General features: G+C 35.2%; 1 protein-coding gene across 1 annotated transcript; it reads left to right on the top strand.

Annotated features, from left to right (window-relative positions):
• The first annotated feature begins 1,277 nt into the window (after positions 1-1,277).
• Positions 1,278-27,358, top strand: LOC129949648 (uncharacterized). Its single transcript, XM_056061231.1, has 2 exons — positions 1,278-4,481; positions 26,444-27,358. The coding sequence occupies exons 1-2, from the start codon at positions 2,910-2,912 to the stop codon at positions 26,807-26,809; spliced, it is 1,938 nt and encodes a 645-aa protein (XP_055917206.1). The 5' UTR covers positions 1,278-2,909; the 3' UTR covers positions 26,810-27,358.
• Positions 27,359-27,809: the final 451 nt, after the last annotated feature.

Raw genomic sequence — 27,809 nt, 5'->3', positions numbered from 1 at the left:
CAACTTTCTGTAATCGATATCTTTACTAGTTTTTAAGCTATGGATGACGAAAAAACGTCGGACGTACGAACGAACGTCCGCACGCACCCACAGGCATCGTTCTTAAAATCTTTTATTTCGACTCTAGGGATCTTGAAACGTCGATAAATGTCAAAATTTTCAATTTTACAAATCGCTCCCATTAATTCTCGCAGAATACGAACTGTATTGGTATTTCACGAGCTTATCTCTGATAGTGGTAAACACATGTGTCCACTTGCGAGTGACTTTCAAAAAGATCGAATGTAGAATATAATTAGTCAACTATCCACGAGCTACTCTTCAGATTATGTCCACTTGCGAGATCGCTCTCGAGAGCAGCTTGAGAGCGAATCACAGCACGTTTACTCTCAAAGGGACACCCACCTTAAGGCAAGTTTCTATTATCTGATTGGCCAGCTGCCAAAAAAAATTGTCTTTCAATTAGGGTAACTTTATTGGAAAGTTGACTGGAAAGTTCGTCGAGAAAAATCTCCCTAAATTCAAGCCAATTCAACTTAATGCAAAATGACAGCTAATCAAATTGATTCATTTATTTTCTTCACAATTTTATTTGATGTTTTTATGACACTTTCAAAACTAACTTGGTCTCAATTTACATTCAAAGAACGCAAATTAATTTAACTTTGTTGGAAATTATCAAGTCAAGTCAACTTATGTCAAAATGACACTTGATGTTTTTTTTTATTCAATTGAAAACTGAACTTTTTTACTTTATGATTTATGTATTTCCTGCACAATTCCATTTAATGTTTTGAGTAAAAGGGTTTCTTGTCAAATTGGAAAAGAAATATGAAAGTAATATAAAATACAAATCTTGCTGGACTTGTAGCTTATGTGAGCAGTGTTTTTTTATACAATAATGTTTTTGATAATTTGTTGTACGATAAACCGAAGTAAAGTTCAAAGTTTATAATGTATGATACTTCAAAACGCAACTAGCTGCCATTGTCAAAATTAACTTCCAAATAATACAGTTGATTGCTAATGAAGTTGTCTGCGTAATGTTTGTGAAAAATCTGCTAATACTGAAAGATCTTCCAATCTTGTCACAAGGTCCTGAGTGTTCTTGAGCTGTAGCGACTCCAAATTAATTTATTAATATTTTGTTCGTTCTTACAAATTCATTTTAATATACTTCATACAAAATCTACTTAAAAAAGAACACTTCAGTATTTAAGATCTAAGCAAAAATTGAAAATATTTGATTAAAAATTTTGAAAAAAAACTGCCATACACACAGCGCCATCTAGGATCTCACACAAATTTATACTTTTCGAACAAATTGTCTGATGCAATCCTGAAAATTGTAAAAACCCCTCACAAAAACAAATTCAAGAGAAACACTCAACAACAAAAGTTTTTCAAGTCAAGAAGTCTTCATATTGTTAAAATAATCGCCAATCGTCAATCGTTCAAAATACAAGTTTAATTAATTTACGTAAATTATCATAATTTCCGTGTAATTCAATTTAAAGTGGAAAATTACCCTAAATTCATTTCGATAATGAGTGTTAAATATTTAAAAACATTTGATTTCAATCACTAAAAAGTGAATTTAATACGAAAAGAAAACAAAAAGAAAAACAGGTTTTCATTTTTGGTGTAAAGTGAATCAAAGAAAAAAAAAATAAAATCTTGCCACGAACAAGTAAAAGTGGAATTCAAATTCCCTCAGAAAACAAAGGAGACCTTTAAAAGATTTTTCAAATTGAAATCATTTTTGTGTGTGATTGAATTCGCAAATCATATCGAAAATTGTTTTCATAACATTTTTGGAAATTTCCAAAATCTCAATCGTAACAAAATTATTGCTGAATTATTTTTTTCTTTTATCTCTTGTATATCCGCAAAAAAGTATACAAAGAATAAAATTGGATAAAGAGGAGAAGGAGAAACGTCAAACCAGAGGAGAACAAAAAAAACTCATTTTCGAACATCGACTTCGACCTACGCGCGCGCTTGAATAATTTTTCGAAATCACCTGGAAGGGGCAGCCATTTATCAGCTATCAGCTTTTTTTCGTCTCCCTTTTCATTCTCATTCTTATTTTAATTTAATTTTAATTCATTATTCTTATAAATTTTCGAAGCTGATTCATTAATTCATTTCTATTCGAACATTTGAACATGCTGGACTGTATTTTATTACAAAAGAATTTTGTTAATAATATAAATTGTGTGTCAACGATACGAACGAATTAAAAAGCAAAAAATATATCAAGTGAATCGAAGAATTAAACTATCAAAGAAGAAAGAAAGAATTTTGAATTTTGTTCAAAAATAAAAGAAAAATTCATATAAACTACTTCAACTGAACTGAATTGATTTGAAAACGTGTGCTATTTTATTCAATGTTTAAATGATTTTTCATTTGTTCACCTTGAACAAGTCTTGAAAAAAAAGAATAATTAACTAACCGCGAACAAACGAATACCTATAAAACAAAAATACGTGGAAACTTTTACTCGTTTGTGACGTCATGTCATTGTGCAACAAAACAATCTCTAAAAAAAGTATTTCTGCTGCCGACCGAATTGACGACAAATTTTCATTTATTGTTATTTCATGCCGCGGAGCCAAATCGAAGAAGAATCCTTTGTTTGAATTTAAATTAGATTCCCAAGCTGATTCCACTATCAGAGACAATCAAAAGAATAGAACTGTCTCAGTTATCGCCGCCGCCACTACAAAGTGTCGTAAGAGAACACTTTTAAGAACAACTAAGAAGAACCTTTACCCTTACCTTAGCTTGTTGCCCTTACAAACCGAAAACGACTGTATTGTTAATTGGACACGTTGGCATAGTTCTCGTGAACCATATTCTCATTTGCAAGTGATTCCCAGAAGTAAGTTCCCAAGTTTGTTAATATGATTTCTGGTAATTGCAACCGTAGTCCGCAATATAACGCGATGGGACCACCAGGAGGCGGTACTCAGAGATATAACCCACAAGCCTTCATGCAACACCAGCAGTCGCACCAACAACATCCTCCTTTGTTGTTCATGGCTGGAGGGAATGTTAGGGCTTTTCCTCAGATGTCTCGTGGTTTTTCAATGATGCCGAATCGTGGGGGAATGGGGGGATCGCATCCGACTGTCGTTCAGTGTAATATGCAACAGGGATTTGCCAATAGCTTTGGATATCATGCTAATCCGGCGCCCATGTTTCATCAGCCTCACCACAATCTCTATCATCAGCAACCACAAGTCATAAATCAGCAGCGACAACCACAACAACACCACCATCCACAATACGCTCCACAGCAGTATATCGCTCCGCCGCCAGCTGCCAGCCACAATGAACCATCATCAGGGTTCATAAATGGCATTAAGAACATGGTCAAGGGAATTATAAATCCATTAAACTGTGATTTCTATAGCGACCATCACAAGTACTATAATCCCAAATACAGGAACAACTATTTGCTGGACATTAAGTCCGATAACATGTCCTACAAGCCCCCGATGACGACGACCACGGCGACAGCCCGACAACAACCAGAGTGTCATGTGAAGACAGTGTTGGTGGGTTTGGAGAGGGGAAAACCAGCACCAGATCAAACACTGGCGACGACTAAAGTCGAAGTGGAGAAGCCCACGCAGTTGCAATCTCAAGAGTGTACTAAGAATATCCCCGAAGTGTTGGCGATATTCAGTTCTGAGGACTTCCCAGAGTTGCCGGCCCCACGACGAAGTCGCTCTATGACTCCAGCCAAGACTGAACCATCTCCTCCAAAGCCTTGCTCAGCTGAAGAAGAGCAAGAAACACCATCTCGCAAGCATCCTCCACCCAAGGGGACATACTTTGAGATTATGTGCACGACCGAACCGAGTGGACGTAGGCCGACATTTGGAGGTAGACTCAAAGTTGTGCCTCCGCCATTCTCATTGAATACATCTTGTCGTCGAAATAATCAAGAACCAACGACCTCTGCAACCGATAACAACGACTGTGATATTGAAGGAGATAGTTTTGTGATCTTCTCAAATAATGATAAACCTGGAAACTGTATGTTTACATCGTTCAACAACAGACCGCCGCCAAGGCAAAGACAATTATCTGAATGTAGCGATGATAGTTTTGTTGTTGTCTTCACCGAAGATGCTGATTATTTGGGTGGAATGCAATGTGTAGAGGATGATGATACGAGCGACGAGGATGATGATGATTTTGATGAGGATGAGGATGATTCGGAGGATGAAACTAGTTCAGAAGAAGAAGAGGAGGAGGATAGTTCGGAGGATGAAGAATTTGAAGGTCACGAGGGAAGAGATGTTGTTGATTCTTGCTTTTTGGGACGACAAAATAATAAGACTGATAGAAATAAGTGCGACAGTGGTACGGGTATTTCATTGCTCTGTTCGCAGCCAAAAATTCCATGCAATGGTGTTGTGCCGAGGGAACATAAACAACTTGACTCTGGTTTTGATGAGAAAAAGGTGAGTTTAACAGAAGATAAAAACAAAAATTACCTAAACTCTTATTTGTATCAAGAAAAGATCGTGCCAGAGGTTTCAGAAAAAAGAATAGGAACAAATATTAACTACCTACGTATGTATTTGTGGGTACTGTGATTTCTTATCAAATCCAAACTAGGTACTAAAGTAACAAGGTTGTAGGCACTCAACCAACAAAAAAATACTTTTCGAGGTTTGCTATTCTTGTTCGAAATAAGGGAAATAACAACGTTATCAGTTTGAGTAGGTTTTGAATTGTTGCACGTACCTTTAATAGAAAATAAAATAATATATAAAACTAATACAATGAATAAAGAAGGAAAACTAGGTGTAACAAAAAATGTGGACTTATAACACCTGATTACATTTTATCATAACACTTGTGGTGTGGGAATTTTTTGAGCTTTGAGTTTATATTTAGTAAACAACAAAAAATTTAAATTCTCACTTAACAATAACTTCGCAATAGAATAAATAAAAAAATTAAAATGCATTACAAAATAGAATATAGTTGATTTGAATTCAGGTCCGGTGCATGAAAAATACAAACACTTTAAATATTAAACTGACCTTTTTTTGAATGACTCAGTTTTCAGAAATGAGTGATAATAAACTTATATTGTTTTTTTTTTTTTATTGGTAAATTATTTCACAAATTTCTATTAATTATGATAACATTATGCCAACCTATTTATTAAGTAGGAGTTTAAGATTTCATCGAAAATAAGGTACATTTTTGTATTTCTATTGAGTCATGAAAATGGACGCTCATGGAATTCTCTTGAGTGTAATGTTGTTTATTTATTTATCATTTTACTCGATAAAAAATATAAATTACATTACCACATTGCGTCATTTGCGTCACTTTAACATATTTCTGGGATCCCCAGATTAAAAATTACAGTCAATCTAATTTTGCAATAAATGAATCCAGGTCAATTTAGTGCCCATAATCCAAACCTATAGAAATGATGAGGTAGATAGGGAGTACTAAATATGTAAGTTGGCTTAAATGAACGACTAAACACTAATACAATTTTTTTATCTATTGTTTTGGGCACTACGGCATCTTGTTGCAGCTTAACACTTAAATACCTTTTAAAAATTGAAGGCATTATTAAAAAAGGTCTTCACTGAGTTGAATAACCAAAGTAGAATTTCGTACTACCTATTGAACAGAAGAATTGTTTCTATAATATACTGGCTAAAACCCATGATTTACCATTCTGTGTCCATTATCAAAAAATGATAATCTTGAACTAAGCTTTCCAACGTTGCATATCTCAAGTGTGTGTACTATGTTAGGTTAGGTTAGTTTAAAGTGGCTGTCCAAGATGGAAACGGACACACCTATGATAGTTTAATGGCCAATTCCTCCTAAGCTCAATGGAACCAGTTTGAGTCCCTTACGAAACGTGAGAAGCTGATTATGCTGATATGATTTAGATCGTTAGAGAAGAAATCTGCTAAGTAATTCTTGCGTTTTCGAGCCTTCCTCTCTTCCTGGTCCATATCCTGGTCCATACAGCTTCTGCAAAAGCCATATGAGAACACGCCTAGTCGCGTGGCGTGCTTTCCTATTAGACAGTGTCCGGTTATGACACCTATTATCGGGCTTATATGCGATCTGCTTTGAGAGAGCAAGCACCTTGAACGTTTTAAATCCAGTGTTGGCCAGATGTTTTTTGTAGCTTGACACGTGGTGATGTTGTTGTTCCTGGTGTTTGCCCTCCTCACAGCTTCTTGCATTAGCAACAGTTTGCAAGTAGCGATTGGTATGTCAGTATGTGCCAAACGTGGTAGTATGGGCTGCACTGTACCGTTCATCTGCCTTACAGTTACCTGGAATGGCTCTATGGCCCGGCACCCAGCAAAGGTGAATATTAAACTGTTGTGCCAGCTCCATTAGAGATGATCGACAGTTATGGACTGTTATAGAGTTTGTACAGACAGAGTCCAGTGATTTGATAGCAGCCTGACTATCTGAGAAAATACGGATATAAAATATTGATATAACGTTTTCTTTAAGCCAGGACAAGACTTCTTTTATCGCCAAAAGTTCCGCCTGGAACACGCTACAATGATTGGAAAGGCGGAATGAGAGACTTAATTTCAGTCGTTCAGAGTACACCAACCCCTTCTTTTGTTTTTGAACCATCTGTATAAAAATGGATTGACCCATCTTGCGGGAATGTATAGAAATCTGTCGATTTTTGTGTCGAATTGCAGTTGGGGGATGGTGTAGTCTGTGTGCTTTGAGTGAATTGATTCTAAATACCTAAAAATTACGGAGTGGCCAATGTTGTTGTTAGTCCACTGCGACGAAGCCTTGAGGCGAATAGCAGAGCTTGCAGCTATTTGTTTGCTAAATATGTCAAGAGGTGTTAGGTAGAGTAAGGTGTCCAGTGCCTCAGATGGGGTCGTACGAAGCGATCCGCTTATACATAGGCTAGCTGAACGTTGGACTTTATTAAATTTATCCCGTTTTATTCCTTTTCCTAAAGCAGTCCACCATACTGCCACACCGTACATTACCGATGTGTATAGCGGTGTCCTTCTACTAACGAATCGTCTGCCAGAAGAGTTGCCCAGTTTTGAGTTAATTATTCTGCTAGTCAGCATTAAATGAATTAACTCCCGAAGCGAACTCTCTACATTTAGAGATGTTAGTGTAGATGTGTCCACGTTGTTAAAGGCAACGTGGACACATCATTTCGATGTCAAGGAAAGGAACCATAATGAACTCTTAATGATAGAGGGAATATTCGACGGTACGTACTAAGGTGTTTAACGATGTTTCCACCGATTTACCTTTGCTGTAGGCATGTTGAGACGTAGACAAAAGTCTTGTATCAATACTTGCCATCAAATGGATATCAATTAATCTTTCCGTGGTCTTAAGAAGGAATGATGATAGACTTATAGGTCGTAGATCTTTGGGATTCATTTGCGAGCATTTACCTGCTTTGGGTATAAAAACAACTTTAACTTCTCTCCGTGCCGAGGGAACATGGACCAGGTAAAGACAGCTGGTAAAAATTGCCCCAAGGATTGGTGCAATCATGTCAGAAGTCTTTTGTAGTTCGGCTGGTGTTATTCCATCTGGTCCTGCAGATTTAAAGGGTTTGAAGCTGTGGATACTAGACACGTGATGATTTAAATTCAATTAATCAAATTGAAGATAAGCTATCTGAGACAAAGATTAGAGACATAATCTTTTTTCTCAATGCGACAAAATGGCTCTAACATAATCGCTATGAAACTTCTCTATAAATCTATCCCTTTCAATCACAGGTCAAACGAGTTTTTGGTATCAAAACGGCGCACTACATCGCTAAATGGATCTCAGGCTAGGTTGCCTTGAGATCGCCATTTCTACCTACCTACCTAATCAAATTGAAAAGGGTGATTTTTCAGTTAATCAAATTATTAGCTATTGCCAATTTTTACAAAAGTTTATTTGTATTTAATTTTTCCTAATCGCCCAAGTTTTCACCATTCAAAGTTCCAATTATTTTGTCTTCTGTTAAACTAGCTTTACGAAAATTCTTTACCGAAATGCTCTGAATTCTATCAGTAGAGGATATCTGCCACAAAAAGTTTTGGATATTTTCGTCCCCTCTCGAATTGCAAAAACTGTACATCGATGTTTTAAAACAGCTGAATTATTGGGTAAATATCATCTTGTCTTGAAAATCCATATCACTTTACCAATTTCAAAATCGCCATTGAAATATTTCTGACCTCTTGAATAGTCTTAAGAATTTATAGGTGCGTGTGCTGCTCTCATTCGCTTTATTTATATAGTTTTGATTAATTTCATGCCTAAGACTGTTCAAGAGGTTAAGATATTGAAAGGTCCATTCTTCTCTTAAACAATATCTTCAATCCCATTGTAGACCATTTTTGGAGCCAATCTCATTAAGTTCTTTTACTCAGAATTGTTTTCTTTGTAGAAGAATTTTATGGTATCCTTTTTTCTTGGACATATCTCAGGTGAAGCTCTAGGGTGTAGAAATTGCCACCTTCAGCACATAGGCATAGTTTTGCGTACTTGCTGGTATTTAGAAAATGTTATTTATGAAATATGGCTGATCTATTTTTTGGTAGGCAACATTGCCAAGAAGCATGTATGCTATTCTTCGCAGTATTGTTTCTTATTTCGAGATGTAGCCTCAAGGTCATCTTATGCGTTAAAAAAACTTCCAGATATTTTTAACTTGTAGTTATTCATATCTGTTCTCCTTTGAATTTAAAATTTTCCTGTTTAGAGAAAGTCTTATCTCGATATTAACGCGATCCAAACAGGGCATTTCATATCACGGTAATTTTTTTATAAGGTAGTAACTATTCTTCAGTTCCTGAATTTAAAATGTGTACGCCTCCTAATAACGATTTTGGTTTGTTTTTGTTGCTAAACCATTTAATACAGGCATTTCAGGGATATATATTTAAGTTGCTAAGAAATCTTTTCCAAAAAATCTTTTGAGTTTTTTTATATATTTTCAAAATTTTCTAACTGCACTCAAATAAAAATCAGTAAACAAAAAAAAAAAGCTAGGTACCTATCACTTGTTCAAATAAAACCTGTTTATAAAATATGAGAAAAAACAAAAAGATTATAAATGCACACGTCTGTGACAAAAACAAAATTTAGCCTACGTTTCAAAATGCAATTATATTTCCTGTGTGTTTTGTTAAAAGGTCGATGCGAGGCATGGAATATACAAACAAATATAGAATGAATAGAAAATAATACAATAAAACAGAGTAGTTTCCCATTAAGTTGGTGAAAGCACTTGAGACAGGCTGTCTCCGGGGCTAATTGCAAGAGTCTTTTTAAAATAGAATTCAATTCAGACATACCTTTTTGGGTATTGTCTCTAAGGAAGCATTTTCCTACTATAAATATTATTCTCAGATTTTTTTCAGAAATTGTATAGTTTTGCAAATAATTCAATAATATTATTAAAAGCAAATCTTACAAAGTCACTAAAACGTAAAAAATTATTTACTACGCTTTTAATTTGATTTAATAAATTTATGCAGACAACCTTCGGCTTGCAATGTTTTAAAGTAAAGTTTAGTTTACATGTTGTTTTCAATGTTTGTACCTTTATTAAGAGATCAAGAAAATAAATCAAGCAACCAACAACAGACTGATCAAATTATTTATTGAAATTTTAAACACGTTACGACCTTGAAAAAAAAATAGTTATATCAACAATAGTGACGACAATATAACAGAAGGTAAAAAGTAACATATGTAAAATTGTATATTTGAATGTGAATCTTATCTGAATGAAACCCTCACGGTGTGATAATTTCGTACCTTTAGTCGTCATCAATTTAATAAAAACAAGTATGTACATATTTGTTAAGTTTCACGACTAAAAGCTTATACTAAAAGTGATGCAAGTGTAATCTTTTTGGGTTTATTTTATTCAAATTTTATTTAAGTCAATTATTATCTATCATGACTTTGTAATTTATCGTGACAAAACATTATAAAAAAATAAGAAGAGAGGAACATGACTTAGCAACCAGACATTTTTAGTAGATTTTATTTAAAATAAAATGCTTTTATATCAATATTGACACATTAACAGATTATATTCTCCAAGAACAGGTAAAATCTAAAAGCTTATTTTTGGCTGCGTTCAATCTTAGATAGATCGAGTTTCATGTTTAAAAGAGCAGCCGATCTAATAGCCTACCCAACGTGAAATTGAACGCAGCATTTTGGTGTTTGGCTTTAACATAAATACAAAATTAAGGTCGCGCAACAGTCCGTAGAGAACCAGGGCCTAGTGACTAACAACTCTCAACCATTCCTGTGTGCGAATAATTGTAGGGATGGAGGGGACCTACAGTTTATGTGCCGAATCCGAACGGCTAATTTGAGTAACGACTTTTTCATGACAAGAATTACTTTTGGAGAATTTTTCAATTCGTTGGCTTTAACATGCTGACATTTAAGTAAGAGGTAGGCACATTTCTAAGATGCAAATTGAAGGTATTGCAAATTACAATTACAAATTATTGTCATTTGCATTTTAAAAATAAAAATTACAGACTTGCCACTCGGTCATTTTAGGGAAAATATGACAACTATCAGATGTCGCAATCATAATTCATTATTGAAAGACAATTTTAAAAAATAGTTGGATATAATTTTATTTTTATGTGAAGTCACAAAAGTGAATCTTTCTAAGGGTTTGTGTTTTTAAACGAAATACGAAAAACACATTAGTGTCTTTGTAAAATAGATTAGCATATTTTATATTTCAATAAATTTCTTGTGTTGTCTTTTGAAAGTGGGAGAAAAATGGGCATTTAGGTCTAAGGTATTGCTAACAATCGATATGTCATTGGAAACTTTAGCCCTAGCAAACAATTTTTCTATAGACACAATTTTATTTTTCACAAGCTTCGTCCGCATTAGATAGTTTTTTTTTTAGATAGAAATATGAAAAAACGTGAGCTGTACTTTTTTGTACGTACATATGTTTGAATTGTGCCGAGATGGAATTAGGCCCTACTAAGTGTGATTGTCATATGTTGGGTTAGCTTATGTTAATACATTTTAAGAAGAAGGTAGGTGAATGCAATACATTTCTATATACGACGTTTTTTGTTTTTCCTTCCTTGGCCAGGACGCAAAGATTTTCTGGGTTTGAGATTCGTGAGCACGCTACTTATAATTGTCCATGGGAAAAACAGTTTTTTTTTCCAAATTTACACCTGCAACTTCCACCGTTTGCCACTGAGCTTTATTTATTGTTATTGCAAATGCTGCTTTCAGAGGAAACTCTACTCTTTTAAACTGAAACGGCAAATCGGTTGGAATTATTGAAATGTGGGGAATTAAAACATTTTTTCCTAATGCTATTCCACTCATGATTATAGCTTTTATAATATTTTGTCCTAGTTGAGTAATATATACATAGCCGTGTACCATTACATATCTTTGGTGCATCAAGATTTCTCATTAACAGGATTGGAACAACCTTCAATCTCAACTTATGAGAAGGCACCCTTGATAATTCCAAAGAATTAAGAAACTCTATGGGGTATGATTCTACTTGCTCCGTGTCCATAACGTTGTCCTCTGAGAGGTACTCAACGGTATCTCTCTCCACGTCTGACATAATTTGTTCGTTTATCTGGCTAACTATCTCATTTGTCGGATCTAAAGTTGCGTTCTCACACAACCACATCGATTGCCAATATTTGTATGCAGGTTTGAATAGACATTACTTTTAACATTCATCTGTGCTTCAGATAATTTGACAGCAATCGGCATACATACTTCTCCGATTTTTAGAAGAGCAGCTGCATATTGCCCTGCTTGAGAATCATTGTGTAGATGTACTCAAATTTTCGTAGTCAGACAAACATTTTTTACATATACCCATAACACAGATGCTTTCAAACATGCGTTTATTTCATCTGCCGGTGTACCTCTAGTAATTACCGGCAGGGTCTGTCTAAAGTCGCCAGATAAGAGAACCACCATCCTTCCCATGATAGCCCGGTTGTTCTTTATTTGCGTCTAACGTTGAGAGTTTGAGGCTTGTGGCGCACGAAGCCCGCGTGAATATACGTGTATGATAAGTTTAACATGGGAATGCGTTGTTTTCTCGTAATACTAATTTTATCCAAATATTATTCAAAACTTTGGTAATTTAGGAGTGAAAGCGATCAGATTCCCTGGAAAGTAATTTTTCCCATAGGAATGTGTTGTTTTCACGAGGTCAAAAGTAACTCATGTCCTTTCTTAAGTGCCAAACTATCTTCTTACCAAATTTCATTTAAATCTGTTCAGTAGTTTAGGCGTAAAAGCTATCGGCCCACCTGTATTTTCCCATGGGAATGAATCATTTTCCCGGGGTAAAAAGTAGCCTATGTCCTTTCTCATGTATCAAAATATCTCCATACTAAATTTCATGCAAATTGGTTCAGTAGTTTAATCGTGATTGAGTAACAGACATACAGACAAAGTTACTTTCGCATTTATAATATTAAGTATGGAAATATGGATTATAGAGTAAATAATAAATTAAAATCAATTAAAAAATCAAATTTTGGCATAATTTGTACATGTAAACCATCTCTAGGTCACAAACTACGAGAAGGTACGTAAATATTAAACATTGATAGCAAAGTAGAACAATCTATGTTAGAATTCAAAACATCGAAAGCAAGGAGCATCGAATGTAGCATTCTTCGCTGCACTAAAGGTTTTAAATTAATTAATTTACACCTGGTCTCGTAAGAGTTTCGAAAAAACTTACGTATGGCGAATTTGGTAAATATTTTCTGAACTTTTTCAATCCTAAGGATACTTGTTTGAGTAAAGGGACTCCATATAATGCAACAATACTCCAGCAAAAGGTCTGACAAGGGATAAATAAAGGGTTTTTAGAGTATATGGATCTTCAAAAGACTTAGAACTTCTAGATATAAAACATAACATCGCGTTAGCTCTAGAAATAACGTGGTCAATATGAAGCGAAAAACTCATTTTATAGTCAAATATAACTCAAGATCTTTTTGTCTTGTGAACCTTTGTAATGGATGATTATCAATTTTGTAATTTCTAGTATCTTAAAAAATGTAACAACACTGCATTTTTTAATATTGAAATATAAACCATTCATAGTACACCAGTTAACAATGCAGTCAATATCAGATTGAATTTTACTGGCATCTAATGGAGATCTTACACAGCTAAAAATCTTAAGATCATCGGCATATAAGAGACACTTTGCATAAGAAATATAATTTGACAAATCATTAATAAAAAGAATAAAAAGGAGTGGCCCAAGGTGGCTGCCTTGAGGAACACCTAAAAATTGTTTTAATTTATTTGATAAAACATCACCAATTTTAACATATTGACTACGTCCAACCAAATAACTTTTAATCCAGTCAAGTAGAGCAGAGTGAAACCCTAGCAGCTCAAGTTTTTTCAAAAGAATATTGTGTTGCATAGGATGCCTTTAAAAAAACGGTGTACATAACGTCGACTTGCAAGCGATCGGGATATCCGTAGCCGTACCTTGGCTACAACGAGGTAGTGGTCTGAGTCAATGTTGGCCTCTCGGAATGTTCGGATATCCTGGATACTGGAGAAGTGTCGTGCGTCGATCGCAATGTGGTCAATCTGGTTGACGGTTGATTGATCAGGAGATTTGCATGTCCCCTTGTGGATATTAAGATGCGTGAACTGCGTACTAGCTACCAGAACGTCTCGCCCCGCAGCGAAATCGACCAGCCTGAATAGTAGTTGTCGGAGGTAGTGTCCTGCAGGCTGTATCTCCCGATTATGCCACCAAAGATGTCTTCTCTTCCTAGCTTGGCATTAAAATCCCCTAAGACGATTTTAATATCAATGCCAGGGCACTGCTCATATGTCTTGTCCAAGAGCTCGAAGAATATGTCTTCGGTGTCTTCATCTTTCTCCTCTGTTGGGGCGTGCGCGCATATTAGGATTATGTTGGCGAATTTAACCTTGATGCAGATTGTCGTGATGCGCTCGCTCAAACTGTTGAAACTCAAGACTTTTTGCCTGAGCCTAGTTCCAACAACAAATCCACACCAATAGACGCTGTCTTTGTTCTTTGTTAGGGCTTCCGCTAATTGTTTGGCTGCACGTGGTCTGTTAAGGGACCTAACATTCCACGTACATATCCGAAGTTCGTTGTCCTTATTTCGTTTGCGTGGGTTGTCAACAGTGAATCCGTCTGTATCCGAGGCTTGTTGGTGCTTCGAAACTTAAGGTATTTTTTACGTGGCCAGGAAGTCACCCCGACGGCACAACCCCCAACCTGGAGGGCCAGATCCTTAGTATAACTCCAAGGAAGGGGAGCCGGATAAACCGCTCCTTACAGGCCCATACTCCGAATATGTCGAAGAAGCCCTATAAAGTGTTCACTAAGTAGTTCAACCTTACTGGAACTATAGACGCCACCGTTGATTCCATCTCGAGAATTCGTCCGCTCCCGCCTGGATAAGGAAAGGTGCCGTAGTGGAAACAACTCTCCCCCCCTCTCTCGTTTGCTGCCCTCAACAACTTTTCACTGAGTTGGAACCCAATCTCCAGTTGAGGTACTTTGCACCCGATGTTCACCGCAGGGAGGTGAGAGTAGGAGTTTAAAAACAGAGGTGTGTTTTTGGAATGCACATGTCTACCATTTGAACATCATTGATTTTCTTTTAGTATTCAAAAATTACCAAAAAACTTAAGAATTGGTCTTTATTTTCAACTCCAGAGACCAAATATATTGCTTATAAGTAAATCTTTTTAAAAATTCATACTCTTTCCTAGTTCTATTACATTGTTCGCGAATAGAGACAGTAATTTTAATTTTTTTTATAAAGTTTAATCATAACATTTTTAAGCCTTGATAAACTTTTATTAAACCAAATCGGTTTCTTTAACTTTTTAAATTTCTTTATGGGAACAAAAATAAAAACAGTCTGATCCAATATGTTCCGAAACATAGTAAAAGATATCTCTAAGTTATTACAATTACAACCACATCTCAATGCCACTATAAACGGTTGTATTTGCATCTAAGAGACTGAAAAGCTCTCAGTTCTAGATATGTTTAAATGTTTGGGTTTTCTCTGAAGATGCAAGAATTTAACCTTTAAATTCGCTCAAAGCTCTAGTACAATTCTGACCTGGTGCCCAATAACCTTCTTAAGTCTTTTAGATAGATTAAAAAAAACGATACATTTGCTTCTCTTGAACCCCGCCGGAAGTTTGATGCCTGTCGTTGTTTTATGGAAACTTTCACAAACAATGCTCTAGTGAAATAGCCAGTTGTATCCCCTCCAGGAATGCTCATCAGCTTTCCTTAAGCACAATTTCGGACGTACTGATAAGTATAGGGATTTTCTCTTTAGCTGCACTACACGAATGTGAAACGCTTTACCAAGGCTCAAATTTCCCACTCTACAAACGTTTAAAACCAAAGAGCATCGGTATCTACTTTCTAATCCTATGCTCCTTTCTTCATTGCTCGCACTATGTTAGGTCGTTATAAGGGTATTCATAGCCTCTCGAGTGAGGGCACAATATTAATAAACTTCCTTTTAAATTCCTTCAAATAATGATCTTTTAATAATAGATGAAACCTTTTAAATCACTTTAATCAACTGACAGTACATTTTTCATCTAAACAGAACTTTGTTTTGATTGAGGCTAGATAATGCTATAATAGGAAGTACCGATATGGTTTGAAAAAAAGATTACAGTCAGCATACCCAGCCTAACCTACCTACTTACCTAACAAACGATCAGATATTGCATCATACTCGTACTTCAAACAAACATTTTGGTCTACGTGACCTATATCATAGATTCTTGACTGGGATTTGTATTAACAAGGAAGTTCGTTTGTTTTGGGTCAGCTGCTTGATACTTTCTATGTGAGGGAGGTCTTTTATCTTTCCTACATCTCTTACACTACTCTATTGTGCTATGTTAAGTTAATTATAAAAAATAATTATTATGTTTAACATATCGATATATTTAAATTCTTTTTGAATTCAATTTTCGGTCGATAATGATTTTTATTTTTACCTCTGTCACTGATCTTTATGATAAAAAGTTATTTAATTGTTTAGCTGTATATCTCAATACATAAATAAATAATATCGCAACAGCTCGTAGTGACTTACAATTCTCAACCATTCCTGTGTTGGGGTAATGTCAGGGATGGATAGGATCACAGTTTTAATATCGAATCCGAACGGCTTATTTGAGAATTCACTTTTTTATGACACAAAGTTTCATAGATGATTTATGAATTCGTCGAATAAACTTTTATGTGTCACAGGCTGGAGTTGAACCCTGACCTCTGGCATTACAGCCCTACGGTTTACACCGTGTCAAACAGGCTTGTTGTCAAATCATGCTGCAATATATGTTGCATTTGTCTTAAATGAAAAAGACTAGTCATAGCATTGTTGATGATAAGTTGTTGAAGTTGTTCTAAACAGCTCATCCAAACTCCCATTCCATTAGTTATGAATGAGTAGTTCATGTCAATGAACAATGAATAAACACAAAAACAACAACAGAAAACGAAAACTCACCACTATTTCTATAGAAGCCATTAAACCACATATAGATGTTTAACAAAGTAACTAACTTGTGAAATAGCTGGGTTCCCCTCTAAAAATTTCAGTTGACCAAAAAGACACGTACGCATACTAGGTATACCTTTGTTTATATAATTTCACAACTTCTTCAAGGATTGAATAGAAGCAACTCATTGTTTTTTATTTCTTCAATATTTGTACAAACAAAATAAGAGATAGTGAAATTTCTTCAAAAAAGTAGCACGATTGCCCCAATTGTCTCATTTTGAACTTCCTCGATAATACAAACAAAATAAAATGTCCTTGTTTTGTTCAAACGAACATAGCAACAGCTGATGAAATATTTCAATTAATGCTATCTTATTTAAGATTTTAATGAATTTTTCATTTGAAAAAAAAACAAGAACAACAAGTTCGTTGGACGATCCCAACTGTAAGTTGTTTATTTTTGTTTTAGCTGTTCTTTCTCTTCAATATGATCGTACAAGTGTGAGGCTTGCACACAAGTCTTACCTCTAGAGATTTCTTAATCATCATCATCATCACCATGCACAGCACATATTCACACAAGATACTCAACGCATGAAGTTAAAAATACATTTTCAGCACAACTAGAAATATAATAATTATTGAACAACAAAAAAAGTATAATTTTCAAAACAATGACGACACTAGTTAGTCTTCATCTTGATTCATATTTTCCATATACTCATATATTTGATGGTGTCATATGTTTTTGAAGAAAAGCCTGGGGAGCACTTTTGGTGATTCATTCATCCGGTCGTCGTCGGTCGGTCAGTGGTATCTGCTTATTTAGATTCTCATCAGTCAAAAGATTCCATGTGTAGAAGAAATTCGAAATATTTATTCAGTGATGTCATAACACTGGACTTGACTAAATTGGCTATTTGTAAAATTGTTTGTTTTGTTTATCGAATTTTTATATGGCTTTTATGACCGTTGTTATAAATGGAACATAATGAACTTCACTGCTTCTTATTTATGTATGTAAATACAAATTAACAAACTGTTTTCTAGACATTTCTGTGAATAATTCTGAACAATTTCAAAGTCTATCTAAGGAATTAGTAAATAAATAGTAAATAAATAAAATAACAAAACACTGATAAGAGACTGAGTCTTGTGAGGAAAGAAATTGAGATAATGGGCTGTTGGAAATATTTCCAATGTGTATCTCCTATCGCCACTAACTTAACCCTAATTATAGACGTTGTGAAATTTCTCGAAATAAGGTGCTCGTTATTTTTGTTTGTTTTTGTTGGTTATAAGATCTTTTTTTTTTTGATAAAGAATAGCAGCAGGTTTTTAACAATACAAAATCTAGTTTGACGATATTTTCGTTTGATTGCTATTTCTGATATGAATTTAGATTAATTTATAAGACAATTTAATCAAAAGGAAAGATGTGTGTTTGAAATAAGAAAAAGATAATTAGGATGAGGCTATTGTTATGCTTAAAATTGCTTCTGTGCGTTATTCTTGTCAGACTAATTATTTTTAAACGCTCTAAGCCAAGTTAAGTAAATAAAATAATATTTGTTTAGTCTAGAGTTTTTTTTTTAGTTCAAGAACGTTGAAGGAAATAGTACGGAACTGATAAGAAACAAAAATTGTCATACTACAAATGACTGCAAAACCATAAACGAAACATTTCCTTCTATTTTTCTCTTTGACCGATGATCTCAGCATAGTGTGCCCGATACATAATAAAGGAGACCCTCTAAACTGCGTTAACTACAGAGGCATCAGTCTCCTTAACATTGCGTATAAGATCCTCTCTGCCGCATTATGTAAACGTCCTCATCCGTGCGGCTTCAGACCAGGAAAGTCCACAATCGACCAAAAATTCACACTACGGCAGATCTTGGAAAAAACCCAGGAGCTTCAAATCGATACCAACCATCTCTTTATCGATTTTAAAGCCGCGTATGACAGCATCCATAGACCATAAACGAAACATTTCCTTCTATTTTTCTCTTTGACCTTTACTTTTCTTTAACTTAGTTCAGGGTTTTCCAATAAAAGAAAAAAAAAATAATCAAAGGTATTAAATCACAAGATATCGGTTCCCGATTGCGATCAGTGTTTCAATAAATAACACGATCGAGAAACTCTGTTGCTTGTGTGCAGTTTGGAAATAAGCAACATACACCTCAATATCTTCCTATTCCGTCAAACAAATTTCATTTTTACATATTTCCATCGCCAAATCAGAAACCGTCTTGAAAAGTGTCACGTTAAACAATTATTCTTGGATGTTCTGAACCTGAATTGTGACAATTGTTCTTGTTGCATAGTCTCCGAATTGAAATTTGGCTCTATCATTCTAAATGTTTATTCGATAAAAATCCAATCAAGGACCTTGGTTTTGGTCAACATTATGGTCTCTACAGTTTAGGTAAGGTTGTATTGGGCGGTGCCTCTGTAAGGTTCGTATATATTTCTTTGGATCCATTTTGGTCCCAGGAAAGAGAAAGGATTGGTTAGGGTATAGGAATGTTGGTTAGGGTTTAGATTGGAGGAGCCTCCCAAACCATCATATTTTCTGGAAAATTTAAGAATGTCGCTAAATGGCTAGGGCGAGACGTCACATAAGTCGTCTAGAAAAAATAATTTCCTAACATTATCAATCTTCTTTCGCCTAGGTTTGGGTATTCGCATAGAAAGTGGATGGTATCTTTCTCCATCTCCTCGTCCTTACATCCCCTACACAAATGAGAAAAGTCGATACCTATTCTATTCATGTGGGTGTCCAATGATTGTGAACCGTTAGGATACCTGATAGTAATGATAGTTAAAGATAATTACTCGCAACATCAATACCTGGCAGTGAGCCTAAATTTGATGGCAAGCTATTAAACTTGCTGCCGCATGCATTGCTTTGTCGCTTAGTTTTTGAAAATTACCAAAGGATTTACGCAAGATTTACCCTCTCTTCTTTGGAAAATGATTCGAGAGAGTTCCTCTTTCTAAGCTACCAAAACGTAACAAATACAACAATTTGTTAACCTTTGGTCTTGGCTTTGTCTATCTAAGCATTGATTTTCCTGGGTAAACAATGAAAACCCAATACTCTATGCATATAGGATAAACCACAGCCACCACGAGAAGGCCATCCCATATATGTTCATGAAATTAACCATGGGGCTGTAACATATCCCGTGGTACCACATCTTCAGTGTTGTGTTAATTTAGGTCTTTGATGTGTTGCCATCTAGGGAAGATCACCCTAGAAGTGGCCGTCCGGCTTCATGTGGGACTCAATCCACCTAGCTTTATCTTAAATTACATAATTTTTTATAAAATGATTTTTACTTTCACTCCAGACTTATTTTATCTTATATGAAATACCGACTTATTTGTTGGTTTGTGTAATTACTGATATCTACGGACTTTTTATAATTTATATCAGTAAGTCAGCAAGATTTTTAATCTTGGAAGGAAGTTAACTATAGCTTCTTACATTCGCTTACAAGTAGAGTATTTTCTCAGTGCAGTTCTAAGCTGTGCCTTTTTCAATAACTATGAATTGCAACAGTATTCATCATCGAACTACACTGATTCCTGTTAATTGTGCCCAGGGGCTACCACGGGGAGGTGCAAGCAAGCTCTTCTTCCTCCCAGATTATAGACAAGCATGTAGCTTCCCTATATCTACATGAAAGTCAGTTTGACTCCCTGTTAGTAAGGACAGCTGAGGTCTACCTAGGTTAGGTTAGGTTAGGTTATAGTGGCTGTCCAAGATGGAAACGGACACACTTAGGCCAGTTTAATGGCCCATTGTGATACCACATGAATCTTGAGGCTTCCTCCTAAGCTCAATGGAACCAGCTTGAGTCCCTTACGAAACGTGAGAGGCTGATTATACCGATATGATTTAGATCGTTAAAGAAGAATTCTCCTAGGTAATTCTTGCGTTTTCGAGCTAGAGCAGGGCATGTGCAGAGAAGATGAAGAACCGTTTCTTCCTCTTCCTCGTCCATACAGCTTCTGCAAAAGTCATTTGAAAATACGCCTAGTCTCGTGGCGTGCTTTCCTATTAGACAGTGTCCGGTTATGACACCTATTATCGAGCTTTATGCGATCTGCTTAGAGAGAGCAAGCACCTTGAACGTTTTAAATCCATTGTTGGCCAGATGTTTTTTGTGGCTTGACACGTGGTGATGTTGGTCCACCTGGTGCCTGCCCTAGTCGCAGCGTCTTGCATTAGCAACAGTTTACAAGTAGCGATTGGTATGCCAGTACTTGCCAAACGTGGTAGGATGGGCTGTACTGTACCGTTCCTGGCGAGTTCATCTGCCTTACAGTTACCTGGAATGTCTCTATGGCCCGGCACCCAGCAAAGGTGAATATTAAACTGTTGCGCCATCTCCATTAGAGATGATCGACAGTTATGGACTGTTATGGAGTTTTTAGAGACAGAGTCGAGAGATTTGATAGCGGCCTGGCTGTCGGAGAAAATACGGATATCAGATGTTGATATCACGTTTTCTTTGAGCCAAGACAAGACTTCCTTATTCGCCAAAAGTTCCGCCTGGAACATGCTACAATGATGAGAATGAGAGACTTAATTTCAGTCGTTCAGAGTACACACCTCCACCAACACCTTCATTGGTTTTTGACCCATCTGTGTAAAAATGGATTGACTCATCCTCCAAGAATGTCCTATCCTCCCAAAAAAATCTGGTAGGTATAGAAATCTGGAAGTTTCTGTCGAATTGTAGTTGGGGGATGGTGTAGTCTGTGTGCTTTGGAATTGATTCTAAGTACCTTAGAATTACGGAGTGGCCAATGTTGTTGTTAGTCCACTGCGACGAAGCATTGAGGCGAATAGCAGAGCTTGCAGCTATTTGTTTGCTAAATATGTCAAGAGGTGTAAGATAGAGCAAGGTGTCCAGTAGCGCAGACGGGGTCGTGCGAAGCGATCCGCTTATACATAGGCAGGCTGAACGTTGGACTTTATTTAACTTATCCCTGTTTATACCTTTCTCTAAAGCAGTCCACCATACTGCCACACCGTACGTTAAAATCAGTCTGATTACCTATGTGTATAGCCAATGCGTGATTCTGGGCTGTAAACCCCATTTATTACCAATAGCCATTCCTGTTTGTTCTACTGTTCTAAAATCTATGTATGACTTTAAATAATCTGTATGATTGCAAATTTGTATGTCAATAGTGCTCTTTATATTTCTGTGAAAGGAAGCCCTTTTCCAGTTTTTACACTGTAATAGACGTAATGCGTTTTTGGCCTTGACGAATATATCGAGAGGGGTAAGCGAGAGCAATGTCTCTAGGGCTGCAGTTGCACTTGTAATACATGCCATTCTTTAAATTTGTATTTGTATTTATTTTTAAGAATGGTAACCCTTTCAAGGCCTGCCCACCGTACCAAACATGCGATTGTAATATTGGCCTTACAATGCAAGTGTACACTCACAGAATATTTTAAAGCTACGGTCTACAATATTCCCAGTTGTTCTTGAGCTTCGAATACAGTTTCAATTCTACATATTACTAACTTATCCCAAAAGCAACATTTTCTCTACCAATTTCAGTTTTGCAAGTGGAGAAGGTTTTACGCACAGTAATTGAAAATTTGCCATAGTTTTTTATTGAAGTTTAACAATTTCAATGAGTTGTGTATCGTTTCATTTATCCAGTTTAAAATTTTAAAATTTCTGAGAATGTTTTTAAACGGATTGACAGAGCGAACAATATAAACATAAAAGCTTTGCATTTCTTTTCATCCTTTTTGAATTATGCGAAAGAAAAGTGAAAAACAGACCGAAAAACGGTCTATTTATAATAAGACTCCTTATTGGATCAAAATAATTCAATCTTTTAAACCATTTACAACTCAAACTCTTGAATACGTATTTTTTGTGATCCTGGATTGGACACCTATCGGAAGAAAAACGACTTCCAGTGCTTTAAAATGGAATTTAGTTTTTCGATCATTACCATTGCTATTAGGTTGCATTTTAAATTTGTTCCAAATAACTTTCCCCAAGGAACACAATTCAAACCAATCAACTGACTACCAAACCACACCACAGCACCACCACACGATTTGTTATCGAGTGTATATTAGATTTTTTTGCTTGATTTTCTTGTTTACTCATTTTTTTTTTATTAATAGCTACAATTATTATATTTACTACTCTTGGGTTCAACAGAATCAGCTTTGAGATAAAGTTGCAACGAACGATCATGTTTTGTTTCGTTTCTTCTGTCCCCCCTCTTGTGGGAAGTTCCAATCAGCTGATGAAATTTTTCGCTGATATTGGTTGAGAAATGAGAACAAGTTAGAAATTAATATGACTTTGTGTACTTGTTAAATTATTGTTTTGCATTTATGCACATGAGTAAATGGATAAACTGGTCCATGATGTAAATTTAAATCTTTTTGTAAGCACATCGTGTAAGGATTTCAGTAAAGAATGTGACAAGCCTAGCTTTTGTTTGTATCACCATATTACTAACTTAACCTCTATGTGTCTAATATTGATAACTATTGACCCTGATTTAAATCGTTTAAATAACTTCATTACATGAAATCATAATCACAAAATCAGAGCGTTTTGTATTAAATAACCTAGGTGCAAATGAACTAGATTTAGTTCATATAACTAAACTTATCAATAGCAATAAATCAGAACCAGCTATTTGTTTACTTAGCACACTAATAACTGGCAAATTCCATGACTCGTTGTTATGATTAAGAAACTTAAAATCTTCCAAGTAATTGATCGTTATCTATCTTGAGTAGGTTAACCTATCGTAATTGAATGAGGCTTCTTGATGTTATTTGACGCGTTTGAAAAGAATCACGAGAAAAGCTTTATTTACTATGACTTTGCAAGGAATTATTGTTAGTTCTTTTTCTGCTAAGTATATAAGTAAATATGTGAATTTTAATTTTTGTAATTTTCTTTTTGGATTCACTTCATCATATTTTTCACAATATATGATTTAACATCCCTAAAAGTGTTCTGCTTTTTACTTGCATTCTTAGTAAAGGTGGCGCTACAGTATTGTGCAAACTAGAGGCTTACTAAAACAAGTTCTCCACTTAGCTCGGCCTCGGTCGCAAAGAATTTATCTCTCAAAACGACTAAAGGTGTTTTTATCCGTTTTTGCCATAGTCTATGATTTTGCACCGTAAAGCAGGACGGGGATGAAGGGTCTTATATAACGACATTTTGGTTTCTCGAGAGTGGGCTTCACTACTCAATTACTTTCTTAACCCAAAAAACGGCGGTTAGCTAGAGTAATTCTTCGTTCGATCTTAACACGAGTGTCGAGGAGCCTAGGTAGACAAACCCTAACTACCTCAAAGTTATAGGCTTTTCACACCAAACCCAAATTTTGTATTGATGACAAAATTTGTGAGTAAAAAGTCTTGTTCTTCTCAAATTATTTGTGAAAATAAAATGAATTCTAACCAATTCAAATTAATTTTAACGTAACACTAGCTCGTCTCGAAGAAGAGTTTCAACTGAAGTTCTGGGTACGGCTGGAATGCGCTGACGACTTGAACTACAAGCTTGCTTGGCTGCAGCTATCCTCTTGGTTTACTTCAACCGGTCCGAACAATTCACAAAGGTGAAGCTAATTGTCTAGAAAATATATCAACAAGAAAGTATATAACAGCAAACAAAACTGTTACAATAAAAATTAATTTTATTTAAAACATTTTCTTCTTCTTTCAAAACAAATTCAATCAAAAAACAGCTTATAACTATTGCTTCTGCTAGCCAAATGTCCTTTCGGTTGCCGTCCGAGCAACTTATAGGCGGGTTTGAGAAGATTCTGACGATTTTGTGTAGGTCCTTTTGGCCGGAGCAGAAAAGGTCAATTCCAAGTTCCAGATTCGTACCAAAATCACACTCAACCAGAACAATCACTGAAGCTGTTATGATGGGCTGCAATTTTTCAATGACTTTCTCTTTGGTTTCTTTCTTTGAGGACTCGCCTGGCTTGTCCAAAGGACTCGGAATCTTCTTGATGTTGGCATCGCTGCCCATCAAAGGGCGATAGCCCACTGTTGTGGTTTTACTACTGGAACAGCGATTCCACATTGTGGAATGTTTTGGCGCAAATTTTCCTTGCCTCTGCGACATAGCCTCCAAAAGATATTTTCTTTCATACTTATTCTCCTCCACAAATGAACTTATCGCCTTTCTCATATCTCCCAAACCCTTGTAATTGAACGGAGTTACCGAAAAGTATTTCTCCAGATAGTAAGCGAAAGCGTCGAACCTATTTGTGGCGACGAGTTCGAAGACGCATCGCTTGGAAACGTTATTACGAACTATGAGCAAGTCTTTCTCTGTAAATAAAAAACAAAAAGAAATGATAAATTCACAAAGCTAGTGGCTACATAGTCAAGGGATTCTGATTGGCTAAATCTAACTACTAAAGTAGTTGAAATTTCCCCTCCGACGTAGTGTACAAATTTCGGCTATAAAGTTAGTGCACACTGGTTTTGACTTTTCACAATCAGCTGCTCGGTAAGGACACAAGAATTCAAAATGGAATGAATCTTTCGGAATTTTAATACAAAAATAAATCAATCTATTATGTATTCTATTTGGTGTTATTGAATTTAAAAAAAAAAAACTATTTATAAAAACTATTTGTCATTAATATGACAGTTCCGAATTGACTAGCTTGGTAGTGCAATTTTGCATTCACAAAGCTAGTTGAATTGTGACTACGTAGCCACTAGCTTTGTGAATGCGTCCAATATTACTTACCACGACCAAAGTTATTTCAAAATGAAATATTTGTTTTGACAGCAGCCATCAGCTGTTTTGTTTACATTAATTTGAGCGGTGAATGTTTCGAAAGGTTTGTTTGTTTAGCTCATCTTTGAATTTTTACTAGTTTTCGAGAAGTTTTATATAAAACTTGTGCTTTACTAAAAATGTATGGGAAAACTTAAGTTTTCGGCCAAACCGATAATTTCGCGCAAATCGGGTTTTGGACTTGGTGTGAAAAGCCTATTACATCTGTCGATCATTAACCGCTAAACCTATTTATGGCGCCTCCGCCCAAATACTAAAAGTTCATCCGATTATGTCAATGTCATCAAAATTTGTTAGTAATCGGACGGACTTTTGAAAGATAGTGCCTCTAGTGTTGACGTAGGACCTATGCAATATACTTTCAAGTACGATGTTAAAAAAATTGCATGACAGCGCATCACCTGGTCTAAAGCTTTGTTTGACATCGAAAGGTTTGGTTAAGTTGTTTCCAACATTTATGGAGCAGCACGAATGTTCCATGATCTTCCTGCACAAACGGACGATTTTGGCAGGAATGCCAAAACTGGACATGGCTCTATACAGCTGTCATATGCGGCCTTGAAATCGATGAAGAGATGGTGGGTGTCGATTTGATGTTCTTGGTTTTTTTTCCAGGATCTGTGTTATGTGATAATTTGATCGACTGTAGCATTTCCTGGTCTGATAAGGATCTATCAGGTTGTTGAAGGCAAAAAAGATTTTTGTAAGCGAGGTCTCCATTTTTTAGTATCGGACAAACAATACAATGCGTTCTTTCTTTATTTTACAGATAAGTTGGTGCATGCTCTTAACTAAATTATCTCCAGCTCCTACAGAGGTTTTGTTAAAACTATCTATTCTTCGTCTATATTGAATTGATCATCCTTTTGTTTCTTATTCATCTAATTATTTCGTTTGCTATACCTTTGCCGAATTCATATCCCATATTATTTATTTATTAATGATTTTCTAACAAAACAAACTTACTAACATTTATTTCTATTTTTATTTCAGGTCACATTCGATCCACTGCCTGTGGTGCATGTGATGCACGCTTGGAATTTTGCATATCGTGCTGCAAGAAAGGGCCATTGGGAAGATGTTGCTCGGGATAGAACGCGTTTCCAGAAGCGCATCGAAAGAACATCTGTCTATTTAAATCCTGTCCTAACACCTGAACATCGTGAGAAAATCTATCGTAGTCGGTTTTGTGATGATGCTGTAACAACAAATGAATCACAACAACAACAACAACAACAGCAATGCCCCAGTTCAAAATTAGATATAGGATCTCTATGCCGTTCTTCGACCAGTCGCAACGATGACAACAATCAAAAATTACCGAAGTTGACGAAACTACCAGATTGTGCTAGTTTCTAAAACAACAAGAACGATTCAAAACTCTCGTCTCTTAAGGAGACAAAAGCTACAGCATATTGTTGAAAGCTACAAATCTGTGTTCAAAAATTATTTAAAAAACAAAATAAAAAAAACAAAGAAAACTTAATCCACAAATGAAATCCGTGAGACACAAAAAATATACAAATAAAAATCCGAAACAACAACAACAACAAAATAAGGAATATTACTTCTTGAAAATCTTTTTTGTTTTTTCTTTTGTTGTTACGAAATTTTTTCTCCTTTCTATCTTTTGACTAAAACAAATTGTGATTCTTTTCTTTAGTAAACAACTAGTTGAATAAAAAATAAAACAAAAAAGGTCTTCCTTTTCTTTGTGAAAGCCTTTGTTTTAAGCTTTTGTGGAAAAATTTATATTTAGTAGCATTTTTCTCTTCTCTTATTAATCTTAATTTAATTTCTGTTTTAATCGTGAATTATTTTATGTTTAATCATTTTATTGCTATATTTCCGTTTTTTTTTCTGCTGGTGGATTATGCGTTTATTTGAATTATTAAAAAAGAAACAAAATCAACAATAAAATCTGTGAAAAACAGATCAACACACCATTTTGATATTTTCTTCTTCTGTTGATTTTTATTTTCTATGTAAAAAAAAATAAAATACCTGAGTAACATAAAATAAATTTATATATAAAAAAAATGTTAAAATGAAAATAATACATTAAATGTAAATAACTAAAAATCTAATTCTTGTATAGTTAAAATGCATAAATAGTTATATTTGGAGAAATTTTAAGAATTATATTTTAAGTTAGTTTTGTAAGAGACTATATACGCTTAGTATTAGAAAAACAAAAACATTGATAATATTAAAAAAAAAAAAAAAACAAAATAGAAATCAAATAAATATGTATACAAAATTTATAATAATATTAATACAAAATTAGAATTAAAATATGTATAAAACAAAAATCATAAATAAATTAATATATATATTTTAAATCTAATAAAATGGGTAA

The sequence above is a fragment of the Eupeodes corollae genome, chromosome 3, assembly GCF_945859685.1.
Source record: "Eupeodes corollae chromosome 3, idEupCoro1.1, whole genome shotgun sequence".
NCBI classification, from domain to species: domain Eukaryota; kingdom Metazoa; phylum Arthropoda; class Insecta; order Diptera; family Syrphidae; genus Eupeodes; species Eupeodes corollae.
This window is presented reverse-complemented; position numbering and strand designations above follow the sequence as displayed.